Here is a 21,295-nt window from a genome sequence, read left to right as displayed (position 1 = left end):
CCCACAATGCATTGCGTACACATCACTAGTCACTCCTGTAAGGTCAGACTACGAGCTAGCTTGGTATTGGCGAGTAAGAAATGAATCAGACCGATACAGAACTGTTGTGGATTCTGGTTCCACCTTTTCATAGAGATCCACATGTGATAACACCATAAAAATTCCTTGTCACCCCAAAACCAACCCAGGTTTTATTTTCAGCTGAGTCTGCATCTACTGTCACGTGATCTGCTCAGACGCCTTGCTCCCCCACCTCATGGAAGTTGTCCTCGGTGATGCCACTGTCTTCAATGTGAAGAATGCTGTTGAGTGTCTGGACGTAGAGGAGGTCCACCTCCTCCAGATCCTCCAGCAGCAGAGGGATGCAGCACATCTGCTTCCACACCAGGGGCGCTAAGTGCAAGTCCAGCGGCTTCTTGGTGCGGATGGCCACGCCCATCAAGATGCCAAGGAACTTAAACTGGAGCAGGTGTTCATCCAGACAGGACGATGGATTGAGGAGGAACCTGGAGATTTGGCATATAAACTATGATATGAAATATGATATAAACTTTGAAACATCATGGTAGTTTTAGAAGTCTTGGAAAGGGTTTCATGACTCAAAGAGATGGCTGAATCATTTATAAACATATATGACACAAATCTGTTTGATTCAAGGGATATTTCAGACCAAAAATGAAAATTTTGTCATTAACTACTCACCCTCATGTCAGCAGAAACCCAGATTAGTGTTCTGTTTTCACACAACACTGAGGGAGTCAACCAACACAAAATCAGAGCAGCTTTCTTCCTAAAAACTACAGTGGATAGTGGCTGCTTACAGTTCCCAAAAATGGAAAAAATAAATAAATACAAAAAAGACCATATAAGTACACTCAATGGCTCTCACAGCATCATTCAAGTCTTCTGAAGTCGTATGATAACTGTCAGAGAAACGACTGAAATTTAAATGATTTAGCTGCAAATGTTCCCTTGCTTTCAAAATGTTCGCGCTAACGCTCACATTCAACATGATATTTGGGTTTAAATATTTGAGTTTTCGTGGGGAACATGAATGTGCCAACACAAATGTGGAAACATGAATATTGTGAAAGAAAGGGCGGAAGGAACATTTATAGAAAATAATGGTTTAAATTTTGGTCTTTTCCACTCACAGATCAATCGTATGTTTTCACAAAACTTGATTTGTGTTGCATCAGCCGTTTGGAGTACTTTTTTTTCCCACTTTTGCTAACAAACTAGGTTTTTGGCGAATGACTTGGCTGCTGTTCACTGCGATTGTTTGGAAGAAAGCCGCTCTGGCATTTTGTTGGTTGAAACATTCAGTGTTGTATGGAAAGAGAACACTAATCCAGGTTTCAACTGGTATGAGGGTGAACAGGTAATGAGAGAATTGTCATTTTGGGGGTAATGACCACTTTGAGAAGGTATGAAACTGCTTTGTTTTTCTCAATGTTATAAGGTAACCGGTCAGGGACAAAGTGATACAAAAAGTTCCGAAAATTATAATAACTCTAAATTATTACTAATAAACATAACCCCAGATTTCTCTTCGACACTATCTAAATTTACTAGAAAGTAGCTGTCTATTAGCTGCTCCCCATTCATGGCCCATGAGTTTCTGCACTTTTTCTGCAAGAAGGTTGATGAGATCATAAACAAAATTAGTTCTTCCACTCCAGCTACTCCTGCAGATCCTGTCTTACCAAATTCATATATATACAATGAGTCACTGATAGTCCCAGTTATTACAGCTTTTGAGACTATCTCCCTTGATACTTTGATTAAGTTCGTGTCAGCTTCTAAACCAACTACTTGCCTACTTTGACCCCTTACCAGCAAAACTTTTTAAAGACCTCTGGTCTTTCCTGGGCCCTACAATGGTAGACATTGTTAATTACTACTGGCATTGTTCCCAGCAGTTTTAAAACAGCTGTGGTCAAACCTCTACCTTAAAATCTACAACTTGATGCTGGGTCTCTTAATAACCATCGACCAGTCTCTAATCTTCCATTCTTTTCTAAAGTACTAGAGAGAGTTGTGTATCAACAACTTTCAACCCATATAGAAGAAAACTATCTATATGACCCTTTCAATTGGCTTTCAGGGCCTGTCACTCCACTGAAACTGCTCTGACCAGAGTGGTGAACAATCTTCTACTAGCTATGGACTCTGATTCCACTTCTGTGTTTCTACTACTGGACCTCAATGCCACCATTAATCACTGTATACTATTAGACAGAATAAATGTAATTTGGTGTCTCTGGCTTAGCTCTCTCTTGGCTTAAGTCCTACTTATCGGGAAGAACACGTTGTGTCTGCTATAATAATATTATATCAAAATTCTCTGATGTTAAATATGGCACACCTCAGGGCTCAGTTTTTGGCCCTCTACTTTTCTCTCTTTATATTTCACCTTTTGGCCAATTATATGCAGTTATGGAATAAATTTCCATTGCTATGCGGATGATACTCAGCTGTATGTGCCTATAAGAGCTGATGATCATACTCAAATGACTAATTCAGAGGCCTGCTTGGCTGCTGTGAGAAATGGGATGTCACTAAATTTCCTGCTTTTAAATTCGGACAAAACAGATGCTGGCCGTTGGCCCTGCTAGACACAGACACCAGTTTGATCAAATAACAATAAGAAAGGGCATCTGGGCGGTGTAGCGGTCTATTCCGTTGACTACCAACACGGGGATCACCGGTTCGAATCCCCGTTGTTACCTCCGTCTCGGTAGGGTGTCCCTACAGACACTATTGGCCATGTCTGTGGGTGGGAAACCGGATGTGGGTTTGTGTCCTGGTCACTGTACTAGCGCCTTCTCTGGTCAGCTGGGGCGCCTGTTCAGTGGGAAGGGTGAACTCCTGACGAAACGCCTCACTGTCAGGTGAAAAGAAGCAGCTGGCGACTCCCCATGTATTGGAGGTGGCATGTGGTAGTCTGCAGCCCTCCCCGGATTGAAAGAGTAGCTGGAGCAGTGACCGGGACGGCTCGAAAGAGGGGGGTAATTAGCCAAGTACAATTGGATAAAATAACAATCGACAACTATGTGAAACTGATTTCACAAAATGTGGCAGCTAAAAATCTTGGTGTTATGTTTGATCCCAGCCTTTCCTTTGATAAACACATTAAAGAAATCACCAAGACTGCCTTTTTTCGCTTACATAACATAGCTAACATTCGGTCTTTCCTGTCTATGGCTGAAACAGAGACTCTAATACATGCATTTGTTTCATCCAGACTTGATTATTGTAATGTTCCGTTTTCAGGTCTGCCACATGCTAGTACTGAAAGTCTTCAGATGGTTCAAAATGCTGCTGCTAGAATCTTAACTAAATCTAGAAAATTTGACCATATTACACTAATTCTTGCCTCCATTCATTCGCTTCCTATTGATGTTTACATCAGACTTCAAGGTGCTTCTGCTAATTTCTAAAATCCTAGGAGCAGTGGGCAGCTGCTGTGCAGTACCCAGGGACCAACTCCAGTTCGTCTTGCCATGCCTTGGTCAAGGGCACAGACAGTACTAACCCTAACATGCATGTCTTTTTTGATGGTGGGGGAAACTGGAGCACCTGGAGAAAACCCACCGCAGACACGGGGAGAACACACAGACTCCACACAGAGGACGCCCAAGGTTCAACAACTCCGGGTTTTGAACCCAGGACCTTCTTGCTGTGAGGTGACAGAGCTAACCACTGCATCACCATGCCGCCCAAATTTTTATAGCGGAGTTTTATCAGTGGAGACTATGGCACTACTGCATGGTGCCGAGGTGAATAAGGTGAACTATTTTTGGTTCCTCCAGTTTTCCTGTGTTGGCTTGTGAAATACAACCGACTTCCCGTTTATTTTCAAGACTCATACCCGCATACTGCATACATAACGTTTTGGTTTTGACACTATTGCTGTGAGCTGTGCATGTGCAGTTGACTCAGAGCAGGCAGCGGTGGAAAGCAGTGTTGGTCGAGCGAGCTAGAGACTGAATGAAGAGAGGGAGCGCTGATAGCAAGAACAGGTGTTTTTCGAAGGTCTTAATCGTAGCAGCCACGGTGGTTCTATACATCAAACAGTCATACCTGCACACTAAATATTTTTGGCTGATAATGTCCAATATTTTGTGAGATAAGCAGCAGAGAGACCCTGCACGCCACACCCCTTGACACACACAACCAAACACAATCGGTAGCCTGGCAGAGAGAGATATGTTGTGTTTCTACTGGACAGGTCTGTTTCCCCCTCACCTGTCTCTGTTGTAGCCGACCTCGGCTGTGGCATTGGGGGAAGGGATGAGGAGGTCTACAACTCCTGTTTCCAACTCCTACACACACACACACACACACACACACACACACACAGACCATTAGTTTCACAAGAACATGCAGCTCACACTAACTCGTTCTAGCAACACAAAGGGAATGGTTTGGTTTCGTCTGGTCTGGTTGAGGACTCCATCTGGTGGTCCATACCTGGCACATCTCTGTGATGGTGTCATCAAACACCCCACCTGCATCGTCCGCTCCCTCCCCTACTAGCTTCACCTTCCAGGCCCTGGAGGGAAGCCGCAGGTCCGAGGCATTCAGCTTCACGACTTGACGTGCGATCTGCACAAAGATGGGCTTACATTTCCTGCCCCTGGAGAGGGAGTGAGTTAAAATATAAGTTTTTAAGCTTTTTGACAGTCAAATGAGTATGTACATACTGACAACTGAATCAAGACATGTTTCAACATGACATGAAATGTTGAATTCAGTTTTATAGCTTCATGTTAGTCTCGTTCTCAGTGCCCCTATTCAGTGACGTGACAGCTGTATTGACTTTGTTTAGTGAGTCTGTAAGCTACAGCAGACAGAACACAGAGAGGACGACTCTTTAGAAGGACTCATTAGCAAGCTAACCCGCTAACTTTAACAATCTTTCCCTGGTTAACGATGTGCCTTTTGTTTCAGCTGAGTACTAACCAACATGAACGCAACATGCACACCGACTACATGAGCACAAACACACAGAGCGGACGCAGGCTGACCGTGTGGAGATTCTCTTCACGGTGATCTGGGGGCCATAGTTCTTGCCTTGCACCATGGTCTTTCCTATGGAGCGTACCATGGGCAAAGTGTAGACCCTGGGGGCCAACAAGGGCCTCAGTTGACCTTGAACAATACCCCATGTGCCAGCGTTGTAGTGGGAAGCACAGCTCTGGAAGAACAACGTCAAAAACCATATTTACCATCAATATACAGCTTCTGGCTGGAACAGTTGTTATCCATCCATTATCCGAATCGCTTATCCTGCTCTCAGGGTCGCGGGGATGCTGGAGCCTATCCCAGCAGTCACTGGGCAGCAGGCGGGGAAACACCCTGGACAGGCTGCCAGGCCATCACACAGGGCCAACACACACACACACACACACTCATTCACACCTAGGGGCAATTTAGTACGGCTGAGTCACCTGACCTACATGTCTTTTGGACTGTGGGAGGAAACCAGAGCACCCGGAGGAAACCCACGCAGACACGGGGAGAACATGCAAACTCCAGACAGAGGACGACCCGGGATGACCCCCAAGGTTGGACTACCCAGGGGCTCGAACCCAGGACCTTCTAGCTGTGAGGAAACGCGCTAACCACTGCGCCACCGTGCCGCCAGTTGTTATAGAGTGAATTAATAAAGGATTGTTGTCTGCGGAGACATGAACAAACGAGCTCACTGGCAAAGGAAATGTTATCACCACCAGACAGACCATACCTTTATTTCACTGAATCTCACTTCCATTCACCGGTCTCACACAGTTACTGACACACACCATACAATATCTGAAACAACTGCACAGTACAGAGTGAGCCCAGGGTGTGTGGGAAACAACTGGTCTGAAGGTGTCAGGTGTGTACAGTGTGTGTTTGTACCTGGTTATTAGGACTCAGATTAAGCAGCCTCCAGGAGGAGTACATCAGGTCAGAGAAGTGGTAGAGGACCCTCAGACGAGCCCTCACCGCATCAATGCTGACCTCCTTCAGACCGCTGTACTGAGGAGGAACCACTACAGGAAGACCCAGCTGCAAAGGCACTGACGAACCTGAAGGGGGCGACAAGGAGAAACACACAGACAGACAGACGGAGATATTGAAGATGGAGTTAGGAATCAGAACCTCTGCTGTTATCCAGGTCCAAGTCCCACTTCATAAAGCACCTTCACTCTCTTGAGCCTCTTCACCTGCCTGCTTGTCTACTGTGCATTACTACTACGTTCTTTTCCTCAAAATAAAGTTTTATTGTATTTTGACAATGAAGAATCTAGCAACGTTATAGGCCTGTATACTGTGTTTCTTTTGAATCTGTACTTAGGCGGTGTGGGTTTGAGTTTCACTTAAACTCTCTTCAATAGGCACAAGAGCTGTTTTCCTCTCTGCGAAACCGTCAACCGAACGACAGAGGAAGCTCATCACGTATGCGAGTATGTGTGTGAATGACCTGGTGCTCTGGGAGGTACAGACGGGGCGGTCCAGGCTGAGCTGTGGCAGCGACCAGCAGAGATCTGGTTGATGTTCTTTCCCTGCAGCGCCATCACCAGTGTGGGCTCTCTCACATGGTTGGTGTGGCCCAGACCAAGCTATGAATACACACGCACATTTACAATCAATCCACTTTAAAGAAAAAAAGAGTTTCAATACTTGGGGTCAACTGTCCAAAGTAATGGGGAGTGCTGAGGAGAGGTAAAGAAGAGAGTGCAGGCAGGGTGGAGTGGGTGGAGAAGAGTGTCAGGAGTGATTTGTGACAGAAGGGTACCAGCAACAGTTAAAGGGAAGGTTTACAAGATTGTTTTTGTGAGACCAGCTGTGTTACATATATGGTTTGGAGACAGTGGCACTGATCGAAAGACAGGAGGCGCTAGTGCAGTGACCAGGACACATACCCGCATCCAGCTTCCGACCAGCAGACACGGCCAATTGTGCCCGTAGGGACGCCCGACATAGCTGGAGGTAACACAGGGATTCGACCTGGCGATCCCTGTGTTGGTAGGCACCGGAATAGACCGCTACGCTCCCCGGATGCCCCTGTATGTGGTTTTTTTTGTATGTGTTAATGTTTTTATTTGTGTGTGTACACAACCTGTCCCTCCGAGTTGCTGCCCCAGGTGTAGACGTCCCCGGTGGCGGACAGGACCAGCGTGTGTTCTGCTCCCACAGCAATGTCCTGGATGAAGATTCCTGCCAGCGAGGGAACCTGCTGGGGCCGGTTATGGTTCCTTGCACGCCCTTCTGGTAAACCAATCAGACGATCTGTAGACAGGAGAGAGAGAGAGAGAGAGATACAGAGAGAGTCTGACTGATGACTCCGCAAACAGCTATAGGGTTAACAGAGGAGCACTCGTGTCTTTATTACTCCAGTTTGTAAAGAGAGCTGAACAAGTCCTAGACAGAACTGTTTATCTTCAGCAGTGAACACCAGTCTAACGACCGTACTTATCGTTATCACCTTGGCCAAATGTAAACACATTTCCATCTTTGGTTAAAGCCACAGAAAACTGGGTCCCACAGGCCACTTTTTTAATCCCAATTCCACAAAGGACGTCCACTTTCTAGGATGAAAAGAATAAGCAACACATTAACACAAGGTCACGGGTAACAAAACCACAGGGTTTGCGTGTAAAATGCTGTGAGACACCACAGTGCAGACCTGAGGGGAAGACTTGGCCGTGGAGTTCCCTAGTCCCAGTTTTCCATAATCTCCATCTCCAAACGCCCACACCATCGTTCCATCCGCCGACACTGCCAGTGTGTGGTTCAGACCACAGGCCACCTGGGGGGGGGGGGGGGGTGTAGTTTTAAACTCTCTACAGTTTGTTACCTTGACAACAACGGGTTGACTGTGATCTATTTTTAATTGTAGTGGCTCTTCAAACCCACGCTCACAATGAGAGTTTCTCGAACCCTGGGCTCGAACCCAGGACTGTGCCACCGTGCCGCCCCAGTGAGAGTTTCTAATACATGAAGTGTTTATTTTCTTCAGGTGCCCTACCTGTCCAACCTGGTAACCCTCCAGGGCGGTCACCTTCTCTGGTAGCTTCTTGTTGGAGGTGTTGCCCAGACCCAGCCTGCCGTAGTCACCATTTCCAAAGGTGAACAGCTTCCCATCTGCAGTCACCACTGCAGAGTGTTTGAATCCACACGACATCTGGAGAGCAGGGGAGGAGAAACACTCTCTAAAGCTTGGCACTATGTTACCCATCCATCCATCCATCCATCCATCCATCCATCCATCCATCCATCCATCCATCCATCAAATGAAACGTTCTTTGTATGCCTGCATACATAAGAGGCTGCTGTGGTGGGCTTTATGTGAGATGAATGAATATGAGCCTGAATTATGGCAATGGCAATGCGAGGTTAACAGAGGTAGCACACCATTTCAAATACAACCAGTTCCTGACTGTACAGAACCATGATCGGTTCTAACATCCAGTGATGTGTTCACACTGTGATCCCTCTCGTGTGTGTGTGTGTGGGTGTGTAGCAGTTCCAGACGAACCTGCACCACCTCCTCTCCCTGCAGTGCCTCTATTTGCCTGGGTCGGCGCTGACGGTCACTGTTGCCGTGGCCCAGTTTACCGTAGTCTCCGTCCCCCCAGCTGAACACCTCGCCGCTCTCCGTCAGCGCCATCGAATGGCCGTCACTGCCGCATGATGTCACCAGCTGGGTCACCACGAAACCTGGATGAAAGAGAGGTCAGCTGTAAGACAATACAACCACGAAGAGATCAGGGTTTTAGATGAACTGTCTCTCATGCAGACGGTGGGAAGATGAGTGTCGTCTGAACTCAATTCAAAGTGAAATTCAACATGAGTCAGCAGTGTTGTTGTGTCAGTACCTTCCTAACAACTAAACACCTTCCTCACCACCCAACACCTTCCTCATCACCAAACACTTTCCTCACCACCAAGCACCTTCCTCACCACCAAGCACCTTCCTCACCACCAAGCACCTTCCTCACCACCCAACACCTTCCCCATCACCAAACACCTTCCTCACCACACAACGCCTTCCCTACCACCAAACATCTTCCCCACCACCAATCACCTTCCCTACCACCAAGCACCTTCCTCACCACCAAGCACCTTCCTCACCACCAAGCACCTTCCTCACCACCAAGAACCTTCCCCACCACCAAACACCTTCCCTACCACCAAGCACCTTCCTCACCACAAAACATCTTCCCCACCACCAATCACCTTCCCTACCACCAAGCACCTTCCTCACCACCAAGCACCTTCCTCACCACCAAGCACCTTCCTCACCACCAATCACCTTCCCTACCCCCAAGCACCTTCCTCACCACCAAACACCTTCCTCACCACCAAGCACCTTCCCCACCACCAAACATCTTCCCCACCACCAAACACCTTCCCCACCACCAAACACCTTCCTCACCACCAAACATCTTCCCCACCACCAAACACCTTCCTCACCACCAAACATCTTCCCCACCACCAAGCACCTTCCTCACCACCAAACACCTTCCCCACCAACAAGCACCTTTCTCACCACCAATCACCTTCCCCACCACCAAGCACCTTCCTCACCACCAAGCACCTTCCCCACCACCAAGCACCTTCCTCACCACCAAGCACCTTCCCCACCACCAAACACCTTCCCCACAAACAAGCACCTTTCTCACCACCAAGCACCTTCCCCACCACCAAAAAACTTCCTCACCACCAAACACCTTCCCCACAAACAAGCACATTCCTCACCACCAAGCACCTTTCCCACCACCAAACATCTTCCCCACCACCAATCACCTTCCCTACCACCAAGCACCTTCCTCACCACCAAACACCTTCCCAACAAACAAGCACCTTTCTCACCACCAAGCACCTTCCCCACCACCAAAAAACTTCCCCACCACCAAGCACCTTCCCCACCACCAAGCACCTTCCTCACCACCAAACATCTCCCTCACCACCAAGCACCTTCCCCACCACCAAACACCTTCCTCACCACACAACCCCTTCCCCACCACCAAGCACCTTCCCCACCACCAAGCACCTTCCCCACCACCAAGCACCTTCCTCACCACCAAACATCTCCCTCACCACCAAGCACCTTCCCCACCACCAAGCACCTTCCCCACCACCAAACACCTTCCTCACCACCAAGCACCTTCCCCACCACCAAGCACCTTCCTCACCACCAAACATCTCCCTCACCACCAAGCACCTTCCCCACCACACAACACCTTCCCCACCACCAAGCACCTTCCCCACCACCAAGCACCTTCCCCACCACCAAGCACCTTCCTCACCACCAAACATCTCCCTCACCACCAAGCACCTTCCCCACCACCAAGCACCTTCCCCACCACCAAACACCTTCCTCACCACCAAGCACCTTCCTCACCACCAAGCACCTTCCTCACCACCAAACCAAGAAACATGGTTGAACCGGATTTTTTATTTATTTATTTGGATTTTTCCCCCTTTTTGCTCCCCAATCGTATCAGGCCAATTATCCCACTCTTCTGAGCCATCCCGGTCTCTGCTCCACTCGCTCTGCTGATCCGGGGAGGGCTGCAGACTACCACATGCCTCCTCCCATACATGTGGAGTCACCAGCCACTTCTTTTCACCTGACAGTGAGGCGTTTCACCAGGGGGATGTAGCGCATGGGAGAATCACACTATTCCCCCCTCCCCTCTGAACAGGCGCCCCGACCGACCAGAGGAGACGCTAGTGCGGCGAGCAGGACACATACCCGCATCCGGCTTCCCACCCGCAGACACACCTGACCAAGGCGGAGGTAACACGGGGATTTGAACCAGCGATCCCCATGTTGTGTAGCTCGTTCTACTTGTTAGACACAACTTCACTTTTTCAAACTCAACACAACCCACCTTCTTCCTCATTTGGCTGCTATGATGAAGACGTAAAACACTATGAACACTATCATTTTTCTTAGGAAATTCTTACTAACCGCTAAAATGAACAATTATGTTGTTGTGTAGTTGTTGTGTGTTTATTCACTTAACCTCATTGCCAAATGTCAACAGGGGAAGGACACCATGCGTTCACTCTGTAATAACAAACCCTGGTAGAGACGATGTTGAGTGTCATGCCAGTGGTGCCACAGAGAGAAGCTCTCGTTGTGACACGCCCACCTGCCATGATTGACAGGTAGGATGCGGCGGCATACCTTGCAGCGCTGAGATGACGGTTAAGACGTGCAAGTCATCAGAGTTGCCCTGACCCAGCCGACCATAGCTGCCCTCCCCGCAAGCCAACACTGTCCCATTGGGCTGGATCACGAAGGTACAGTTCTGCCCACACACCACCTAGACCAAACCACACACAGCAATACAAGTGGGGTAAATAAGGAGTGGTAAGCTACATTTACAACCCCGGGGACCTTGACTACTGAGCTGCTGAATATCTTTTAATGTGTCCTTTCAAATATCCAGTCCAGATATTGTAGAAGCTGTAGAGCAGTCAGCCATTTGCAGAGTGTTTTCCCACCACTTTTGTTTGGAATGGTCTTCCTGCTGACACCAGAGCAGCTGATGCTCTATCGTTTACTTCAAATCTAACATAAAGACACATATCTGTTCTTCCATGTCTATTGTTCTGTTCCAGTGTGGGAAGATGGCGGCGCAAATTCACATTTGCCAGTACTGTCCATTTAGCGTCTTTGTCCACGTCTGTGTTTAAGTTTGTCTTCGTTTGATGGCTGGGACAGCTGGCGCTGGATCGGCTGGGAGAGCTTGGTCTACTGTGTCCTGTGGGCCCAGGGACCACAGCCCTGCCTGGAACTGTGCCCGAAGAGGTAACACCGAGGAAGGTCTGACAGGATGCGGAAGCGGAGCAGGCTAAGCTAACTGCTAAACCATGCAGACCGGCAGTTCCGATAACGCCGAGGGTGGTCTGGCGGCGGCCTCGCCTAGCCTTTATTCATTTCTGATTTTTCCCTTTTTCTCCCAATTTAGTGGCCAATCGCTCCCTGTTTTAATTCAAACACCCACCCTTGTACTGCATGCGTTCGCCAACTGCATCTCTCTGGCCGGCAGTCCTCAAAGGAGTCGCCTCGCCACTTCTGTGACAAGGCAAATCCAGGCTGAACCACTGCTTTTTCCAACACACAGAGACGCATTCATGTGACGAACACAAGCCGACTCCGCCCCCCTCCCGAAGACAGCGTTGCCAATTATTGCTGCTTCATTGAGTCCGGCCATAGTCGGATCTGACGAGACCGAGGCGCGAACCCCGGTCCCTAGTGGGCCACTGCATCGACACAAAGCCGATGCTTAGACCGCTACACCACCACGGACTCGGCCTCGCCTAGCCTTGACTGTGTTTTTAGTGTCATCCATGTGGAGTGTGGGGAGCTGTGTTGAAGGTGTCTGACTGGGAGAGCTGGTGTTGGATCGGCTGAGGGAGCTTGATCTGCTGCGTCCTGTAGACCCAAGGACCACAGCCCTGACCAGAGCTGCACCCGAGAGGAAACACAGAGGGTGGTCTGACAGGACGCGGAAGTGGGGCAGGCTAAGCTAACATCTAACCCATGTGGACCGGCAGTTCCGACAGTTATCCTGGCTGGTGTTATTTCTCATGTTTGTTCTCCCCCCAGCCGATCCAACGCCAGCTCTCCCAGCCAGACACCTTCAACACACCTCCCCGCACTCCAAACGACGACACTAAAACACAGTCACCTCTAGGGAAGGCCGCTGCCAGACCACACTCGGTGTTATCGGAACTGTCGGTCTGCATGGGCTAGCAGTTAGCTTAGCCTGCCCTGCTTCTGCGTCCTGTCAGACCGCCCTTGGTGTTACCTCTTTGGGAGCAGCTCCAGTCAGGGCCATGGTCCCTGGGCCCACAGGATGCAGCAGACCAAGCTCTCCCAGCCGATCCAGCATCAGCTCTACCAGCCATCAAACAAAGACAAAACAAACTCAGACGCAGACGTGGACAAAGATACTGCATGGACAGTTCTGGGTGAGGCCACTGCAAATGTAAGTTCGCGCCGCCATCTTCCCACACCGGTACTGGGTGAGGCTGCTGCAAACGTGAATTTGTGCTGCCATCTTCCCACACCGCTTCCGGTGTAGAAATAAATAATAAATAAATAGACAACCAGGCCTTTGGGGGCCATTGGATTTGATAATCTGTAAATTTTTCAGAATTTTCCTACACATTGCTGGTGGGAGTATGGACGTTACCTGCTGGGCCTGGGAGAAGGATGGGGCAGTGGTTGGTACCAGGATGTTTCTGCCAGCCTCTGCCAGCTGGCCGTGACGCCCGGCGCCCCACAGATACACATCACACTTCCCTCCAAGGTGCCAATCCTGCCAACACACACACAGACCAAGAGTTTTCTAGTAAACAAATTTAAGAGAGCCATTAACAAAAATGCTGACATCGATATAACTTCTACAGAGCATTTCTGCTAAAAAAAATACTTTTAGTAACAAATCTCATTCAGACTTAAAGTATTTACCTCTGGTCTGGAAGTGGCCCAGGACATGATCTGTTCATCCATACCAGATGCCCACTTACTGTTATCCTGCAGACATAACACAAACTGCTCATTACAACCTGAACTATCATGTATATGGAAACTGTTAACACCCATCAGAAACATCTAACACTGCATGAGCATACATGTAACACACTGAAGATCATAAAGTAATACACCACTGGGTCATACATGTATCACATTGAGGATCATAAATGTAATAATACACTACAGGGTCATACGTGTAACGAACTGAATCATACGTGTAACAACACAGTGATTGAACTCTGAATTAACCACGAGAGTCTGTTTAATGAGTGTGAACACACTGACACAGACATAATCTACTCTCAAAGCTCTGCATCTCCTGCTGTTGGTATCACAGCTCATACATACTATATGCTCCCTTACCATGAGCAGGGCCATTTCATCTTTGGGTACAGGCTCCAGGTCTGGCACACAGAAGGATTCTGGGAAGGTGGCACCGCGCGCCAGGGCCTCTGCCGCCTTGACCGTGGTAGAGAAGCAATCCAGCCAGGCCCACTCACTGGCGCTCCAGACGGCCGTGCCAGACTCCAGAGGAATATGCCGGAGGTGGGGGGGCACAGGGGCGCGGCACAGGAGCTGGTCCAGGTGAAGGCCAACGGCCAGCGAGGACAAGCACTGCATGTATGGGCTGTGGACCAGCTGCTCCCCACACACCACATGAGGCTGTAGGACACAAAGGAAGTGCAGTTCAGTTTTCAACTTTGTCATTTGTCAGTTCCACACTGCGGATGCTTTAAAAAATGAAATTCTGAAGAAAAGTAAGATTAATATGTAAATTTTAAATATAAGGACAATAAAACAAAGTTAATAAAGTCTCATTAATGTAAAAATCATATATACAATCTGTGTATGCTTATGTGCAGTTACCCAGTTACAAGAAGATATTAATTATGGGCAATATCAACAGTATTTTATCCGGGTGCCCCCTCTTCTTAAGAAACTATTTCCCAGAGCGTCTTGATGCATGCACAATAATCCAGGTAAGAAAACCAAAGAAGGTTGACTCATCTGAGTTCATCTGTATACGATGTTTACTGACAGATCCTGTAGTCTGCGCCGTTTGCTCGTATTCACGAGTGCGTACTCTCACCGAGTAGGAGCAAACAGTGTGTAAGATGGCAGACTACAGGAGCTGTTGAGTTGTTGTGTCCCTCAAGGCTCAGTTCCGGGCACCCTTCTGTTTTCTATATATACATGCTACCTCTTGGCCAGGTCATTCAAAATCATGATGTGTTTTACCATTTTTATGCTGCTGATACTCAGTTATACATGCCACTAAAACCCACAGAGCCCAGCGCCCTAGCAAACCTCACAACTTGCCTCTCTGACATTAAATCCTAGATTTCCTAAAATTTTCTTAAATCTAATGATGATAACTCTGAGGTCATTTTGTTCGGTCCCCCAAATTCCGTCAGCCCTTTTTGTACTAATCTTAGTGGTCTGTCAGGTAGTCTTAAGCAGGCTGCTAGGAATCTTGGGGTAATTTTCGATGCCAACATCAGTTTTGATAATCAAATCAAACATGGTTTTCAGTCATGTTTTCTCAAGCTCAGGGTAATCTCTAAAATTAGGTTATTTTTATCAATCACCAATCTGCAAAAAGTTGTACATGCTTTTATCTATTCTCAACTTGACTATTGCAACGCGCTTTACTCAGGTATCAGCAAGGGCTCCCTCCACCGTCTGCAGTTGGTACAAAACGCCACTGCTCGGCTCATTACCGGGACAAAGAGGCATGATCATATCACTCCTGTGCTTGCCTCCCTACACTGGCTCCCTTTTATATTTTGTATTGATTTTAAAATTTTAGTACTCACTTGGTTTGTCACAAAGGGTGATCAGGCTTTTGCTGTTGGAGCCCCCACACTATGGAACTCTCTTCCAATTCAACTAAGACAAACCAAGTCTCTAGCTTCTTTTAAATCTCATCTTAAAACTTTTCTTTTTGTGAAAGCTTTTACAAATGTTTGACATTTGTTTTTATTTATTCATACTGTTTTTATTTTTACTCTTATTTATTTGGTCTTATTCTTATTTTTGCCTTTTCTGGTTTTATTTCTTTGTAACATTGTTTAGAAAAGTGCTATATAAATAAAGTTATTATTATTATATAAGATTTAGTTAGTCACTGAACATCCCCCTAAAATTCCAGCACTGATCTCAATTTCTGCGGCTAAAAAAAATACACCATCTGAACAGGTCGAAATATAAATTTATAGTCTAACCTTGCAATTTTCTATGACCTCGATAATATTTCCAGAACATTTAATGAATTCTATCATTTCCTTGGCATTGTCCACGGCTGGAACTCTATACATTTCCAGGTTTTCCAGGGTGCGTAATCAGCAATTGACTTAATGTTTTACGAGCTAAATTTAGAAGGAGATGCTCATGAGCACCGCAGATACCCCCCCCCCCCCACACCTTCTCGTAGGTGTACTGATCCTGCAGCATGACGGGCAGCCTCTCCAGGAAGGCCTTCATGCAAGGTGCTGTGCTGAGGCCGACCACACCCTGTCTCTTCAGGGCAGTGCGACATGTGGCCAGGACATGGTTAGAGGTAATGAACTCCGTGGAAGTGTTCACAACCAGCACGTCCTGGGGAGGACACACATCACCACACACGCATACACACAGAGACACAAACACGCAAAACAGGCAGACTTTTTTGTAGTAGTTAACTAAATCCCAGTTTTATTTAAGAAAAGAGGCTAGACTGTACTCTACTGGACAGGCTGGACTGACAGGAGACCGAAATGGCCACAAGTATAAAATCGGAGGTGGCGGTAACAAGGTTGTGATTGGACAGAGGGGGCTGTCTTACCTTTGACCTGTTGGAGCAGACAGCTACGCCCACATCTGGAATCCAGACGATGCATTGTATGGCACCTGATCCCGCTACGACAGTCTGCAGCACCGAGCTGTCCTGTTTGACACAAACACAAAATCACATGCGTACACACACGCACACACGCACACACAAATCCATCATGACTTTTCCCCCCCCTTTTTCTCCCTAATTGTACTTGGCCAATTACCCCACTCTTCTGAGCTGTCCCGGTCACCACTCCACCCCCTCTGCCAATCCGGGGAGGGTTGCAGACTACCATATGCCTCCTCCCATACATGTGGAGTCGCCAGCCGCTTCTTTTCACTTGACAGTGAGGAGTTTCACCAGGGGGGCGTAGCGCGTGGGAGGATCACGCTATTCCCCCATGTTACCCCTCCCCCCCCGAACAGGCGCCCCGACCGACCAGAGGAGGCGCTAGTGCAGTGACCAGGACACATACACACATCCGGCTTCCCACCGTCAGACACGGCCAATTGTGTCTGTAGGGACGCCCGACCAAGTTGGAGGTAACACGGGGATTCGAACCAGCAATCCCCATGTTGGTAGGCAACGGAACAGACCGCTACGCTACCCGGACGCCCATCCATCATGACTTGAGTAGGGGGGTATTGGGAGAGACGGTAAACCACTGTTGTTACATGATGTTAACATAATAATAAGTTAAACTTATATAGCGCTTTTCTAACACTCAGTTGCTTTACAGTAAACGGGGTGAAACAAGACAACAGATAAACAACGCGGACAGGGGAAGGGGGCCTACGAGAGGGAAAAGCAGCAGCCACACACGACGCCAGCAGTACTCTCCCACTTAGACAGATACAAAATGTCAAGAAAACAAAAAACAACATGTTACAATGTTACTTGTAACATATGTTACAATTAATATGATGTTAATATGTTACGTGACGAACACTCATGTCTTCATCACATAACATCTTAACATCATATTAACACTATATATAACACTATGTTATATTGAGTTATGTGATGAAGACTTATGTCTTCATCACAATGTTTATCTCAGGTGGAATTCTATATATGAGAAGTGAAAGCCACATTGTTTGTCATTTTATTCTCACAGTGAATGTGTTCTCTGCATGTAACCATCCTATTGTATAGGAGCAGTGGGGCCGCTGCAGCACCCGGGGACCAACTCCAGTTCTTCTTTCCATTGCCTTGCTCAGGGGCACAGGCAGGGGTATTAACCCTAACATACATGTCTTTATGATGGTGGGATGAAACCGGAGCACGCAGAGGAAACCCACGCAGACGCGGGGAGAACATGCAAACTCCACACAGAAAGGAGCTGGGACGGCCTGGGGTTCGAACCCAGGACCTTCTTGTTGTGAGGCAACAGCGCTACCCACTGGACCACCGTGCCAACCAGTGGTTATGGGAAAACACACATATGTGTGTGTTTCTATGAACATACATTCTGTTAAAATGTATGCCATGTGAGTTAGAGTGCAGATCAGCATGAGTGTCAGAATGTGTGTGAATGCATCTTCATGTGTGTGTGTGTGTGGGTTTGGGTGTTAGTGTGTGTCACTTTGTGTGTATATTTTACCCTCAGGGACCAAATATTCATCAAGCCCCCCACCCCTCCGGAGGCGAGGGTGAGGCCATCAGGACTGAAGACCACCGTCCTCACTGGGGTCATGTGACCTTTCAGCTGGAAAACACACACAGCTCCCTCCTCTGGCCATCGGGAGGACTGTCAAATGATACAAACACACACACACACACAGAAAGATAAACACACACAAACACACAGCAGGTCAGGGAGTAAACTTTGACTCAGTCCTGGTTGGGAGCCTGGTGGTTCTAACCGTCATGTCTTCCTCTTCCCTGGACAGCAGGACAGCTTAGTTCTTCAAGCTGAAGATTTATTTGATTCCCTGTTTAGGTGCCTGCCCATGTGCCCTTGGGCCCAACAAACAACCCTTCCCTGGGATCTTTGCCAAACAATACACATAGATTGGTGGATGACCCCCTCAGAGGTCTGAAGACATTTGAACACCAAGTCGGAATTTTTCTTCTGGAAATTTCCCATCCCGTACACAGGATTATGCGGGGTGCTTTGCCAGTGCATCAGACTGGGACACTCTGGAATCAATGTTGAGGTGACTGGGATTGTTACGCAGCTCCCTCATCAGCCTGTGAAGTTCTACCTGCTCTTGAAGCATTCTCAGAGCTGACGGTAACCTAAAGGCCAAATTCTCTTATTTCCCCTCCGGAGTGAGAGAAGGACAGTCACCTGCACTGCTCCAGAACTCACTTCAGCTTCGCATGGTGAATTCTCACAACACATTAAATATGGCACTGGACTCAGTGAGTAAGGATGTTGTTCAAATGATGGATTAAAAACACACAAAAGGGCACCCGGTAGGCGTGGCGGTCTATTCTGTTGCCTACCAACACGGAGATCACCGGTTCAAATCCCCGTGTTGCCTCTGGCTCGGTCAGGCGTCCCTACAGACACAATTGGCCGTGTCTGCGGGTGGGAAGCTGGACGTGAGTATGTATCCACCTTCCCCCCTTTTCTCCCCAATTGTATCCGGCCAATTACACTACTCTTCCGAGCCATTCCTGTCGCTGCTCCACCCCTTCTGCTGATCAGAGGAGGGCTGCAGACTACCACATGCCTCCTCCATTACATGTGGAGTCACCAGCTGCTGCTTTTCACCTGATAGTGGAGTTTCACCAGGAGGACAAGTGTGTTGGAGGATCACGCTATTCCCCCTAGTTCCCCCTCCCCCCTGAACAGGCACGCCAACTGACCAGAGGAGGCACTAGTGCAGCAACCAGGCCACATACCCACATCCAGCTTCCTACCTGCAGACATGGCCCCAACTGCGTCTGCAGGGATGCCCGACCAAGCCGGAGGCGACACGGGGATTTGAACCGGTGATCCCTGTGTTGGCAGGCAATGGAATAGACCACCACGCCAACCGGACGCCCCAGACTCAGTGATTTTGAGTGTGATTTACCTTGAACTTGGGTTTAGGTTCAGTCTCCCACCACGCCTCTGGGCTTGAAGAACTGGACTCTGGGAAGTTTGACACATCCTGAGGAACCGTCCAGACAGAGACCAGACCGTTCTGGCAACAACTGAAACACACACACACACACACACACACACACACACACACACACACATGTGCACAGAAAAACCTTTTTTCTTTCTTTTTTCAAATGAGAAATAGATGAAATAGATGTCACGGCAGGTTAGCAATCAACCCACACACCACCCGTCAGCCTATAACTGATGAAGACTTGTTTTTACCAACAAGTTGTTCACACAAACATGGACGAGACAGCATCTAGTTGTCAAAGCATGCTGAAAAACAGCGTTCAGCAGCCAGGTGGTGATGCAGTGTGTGAGCGTCTGGATGCTGACCTGGCTTGGCTCAATGATGTTTGGCAGCACGTTGAGAAGGTGGTTTCATCACACACTGGTGTACTGTGCAGCTACAGTAAGAAAGGTGTCCCACCACTACTGCACCAATCACCAAGCTGCTTCACTATCCATCCATCCATCTATCCATCCATCCATCCATCCATCCATCCATCCATTATCCAAGCCGCTTATCCCAGTTGGGGTCACGGGGATGCTGGACTGGAGCCTATCCCAGCAGTCATTGGGCGGCAGGTGGGGAGACACCCTGGACAGGCTGCCAGACTATCACACAGGGCCAACAAATTAACAACTAGGGACAATTTAGAACGGCCAATTCACCTGACCTACATGTCTTTGGACTGTGGGAGGAAACCGGAGCCCCCGGAGGAAACCCATGCAGACACGGGGAGAACATGCAAACTCCACACAGAGGACGACCCGGGACGACCCCCAAGGTTGGACTACCCCGGGGCTCGAACCCAGGACCTTCTTGCTGTGAGGCGACCGTAATAACCACTGTGCCGCCAGTGCTTGACTAATATAAAAAAAAACAAAAACACAGGCTTGAGAGAATTCAGCAACACTAACTGACGTCCAGGAAGAAGACACACTTTTTTCAACCAACGTTTCAGCGCATACCTCCCTCCATCAGTGATTTTTGGACAAATGGTCTCTGGCAGCAGGCTAGGCGGGAGGTTTCCCCACACCCTGACTTCCTGTGCAGCTAACAGCTACTCACACAACTTCCTACAGCAGGCAAAAATATGCTATCTGGCCCCTCAAAGCCCAATGACAGCTAGTACTGTTTGTATTTCCTGTCAACCTACGTGGCTAGCATGCTGAGGGGCTTGGCACCGTGTCCAGGGAGAGGGCACCAGGCCACGCCATTCACCGGGGCTGGGTGGGTGATGCTCTGCAGACAGCGCCATCCGGTACCTGGACCAGGACCTGGGTTGGACTCAGAGCTGGTCCACAGCTTCACCGTCTCCTCTTTGGCACAGGTCAGCAGGATCTGACCACAAGGATTCCACTTCATACTGGTAATGGACTCCTGAAAGCACACACAGCAGTTCCAAGTTCTGTGAAACCACCCCACACCCTGGTCGGTACCTTGCACACCAACATACTTTAACAGTGCAAGCACACATTCGTGCACCCTAACCCTCTACACACACACACGCACGCAGGGTCCACAACCTGGCCAGACAGATTTTCTACCAGCCAAAAATAAAATGATAATAAGAATGAACTGACTTTTCATATTGTAGTTTGCTATCATTACTATTTGGCGTGTCATCTCACTCTGATATGTGATCCTCAATCAATATTACAGTAGTGTGCAGTAATAACAGTAGTAACACTAACTGTATGCAGAAATACTACTTTCAACACTAAAGTGTAACACATTTGAATGAATAAGTTCAGTGGTATGGGGGCATCCGGCAGGCGTGGCAGTCTATTCTGTTGCCTACCAACACGGGGATCGCTG

The 21,295-nt window shown here is 48.2% G+C and overlaps 1 protein-coding gene across 5 annotated transcripts in view; it reads right to left on the bottom strand.

Annotated features, from left to right (window-relative positions):
• Positions 1-21,295, bottom strand: part of herc1 (HECT and RLD domain containing E3 ubiquitin protein ligase family member 1) — a 133,087-nt gene that overhangs the window by 3,256 nt on the left and 108,536 nt on the right. For all 5 annotated transcript variants that reach the window (XM_056279427.1, XM_056279430.1, XM_056279429.1 and 2 more), the window contains exons 57-76: positions 20,634-20,857; positions 19,397-19,517; positions 17,974-18,120; positions 16,380-16,481; positions 15,980-16,153; positions 13,919-14,218; positions 13,490-13,555; positions 13,212-13,337; positions 11,195-11,333; positions 8,534-8,715; positions 8,024-8,179; positions 7,682-7,804; positions 7,481-7,583; positions 7,115-7,284; positions 6,476-6,614; positions 5,911-6,080; positions 5,034-5,203; positions 4,477-4,642; positions 4,252-4,328; positions 254-506 (exon numbers count right to left, since the gene is read on the bottom strand). In XM_056279427.1, the coding sequence (XP_056135402.1) occupies positions 254-506; positions 4,252-4,328; positions 4,477-4,642; positions 5,034-5,203; positions 5,911-6,080; positions 6,476-6,614; positions 7,115-7,284; positions 7,481-7,583; positions 7,682-7,804; positions 8,024-8,179; positions 8,534-8,715; positions 11,195-11,333; positions 13,212-13,337; positions 13,490-13,555; positions 13,919-14,218; positions 15,980-16,153; positions 16,380-16,481; positions 17,974-18,120; positions 19,397-19,517; positions 20,634-20,857 (3,108 nt within the window). The remainder of the gene's footprint in view (positions 1-253; positions 507-4,251; positions 4,329-4,476; positions 4,643-5,033; positions 5,204-5,910; positions 6,081-6,475; positions 6,615-7,114; positions 7,285-7,480; positions 7,584-7,681; positions 7,805-8,023; positions 8,180-8,533; positions 8,716-11,194; positions 11,334-13,211; positions 13,338-13,489; positions 13,556-13,918; positions 14,219-15,979; positions 16,154-16,379; positions 16,482-17,973; positions 18,121-19,396; positions 19,518-20,633; positions 20,858-21,295) is intronic.

This window comes from Lampris incognitus, chromosome 4 (genome assembly GCF_029633865.1).
Source record: "Lampris incognitus isolate fLamInc1 chromosome 4, fLamInc1.hap2, whole genome shotgun sequence".
Lineage (NCBI taxonomy): Eukaryota > Metazoa > Chordata > Actinopteri > Lampriformes > Lampridae > Lampris > Lampris incognitus.
This window is presented reverse-complemented; position numbering and strand designations above follow the sequence as displayed.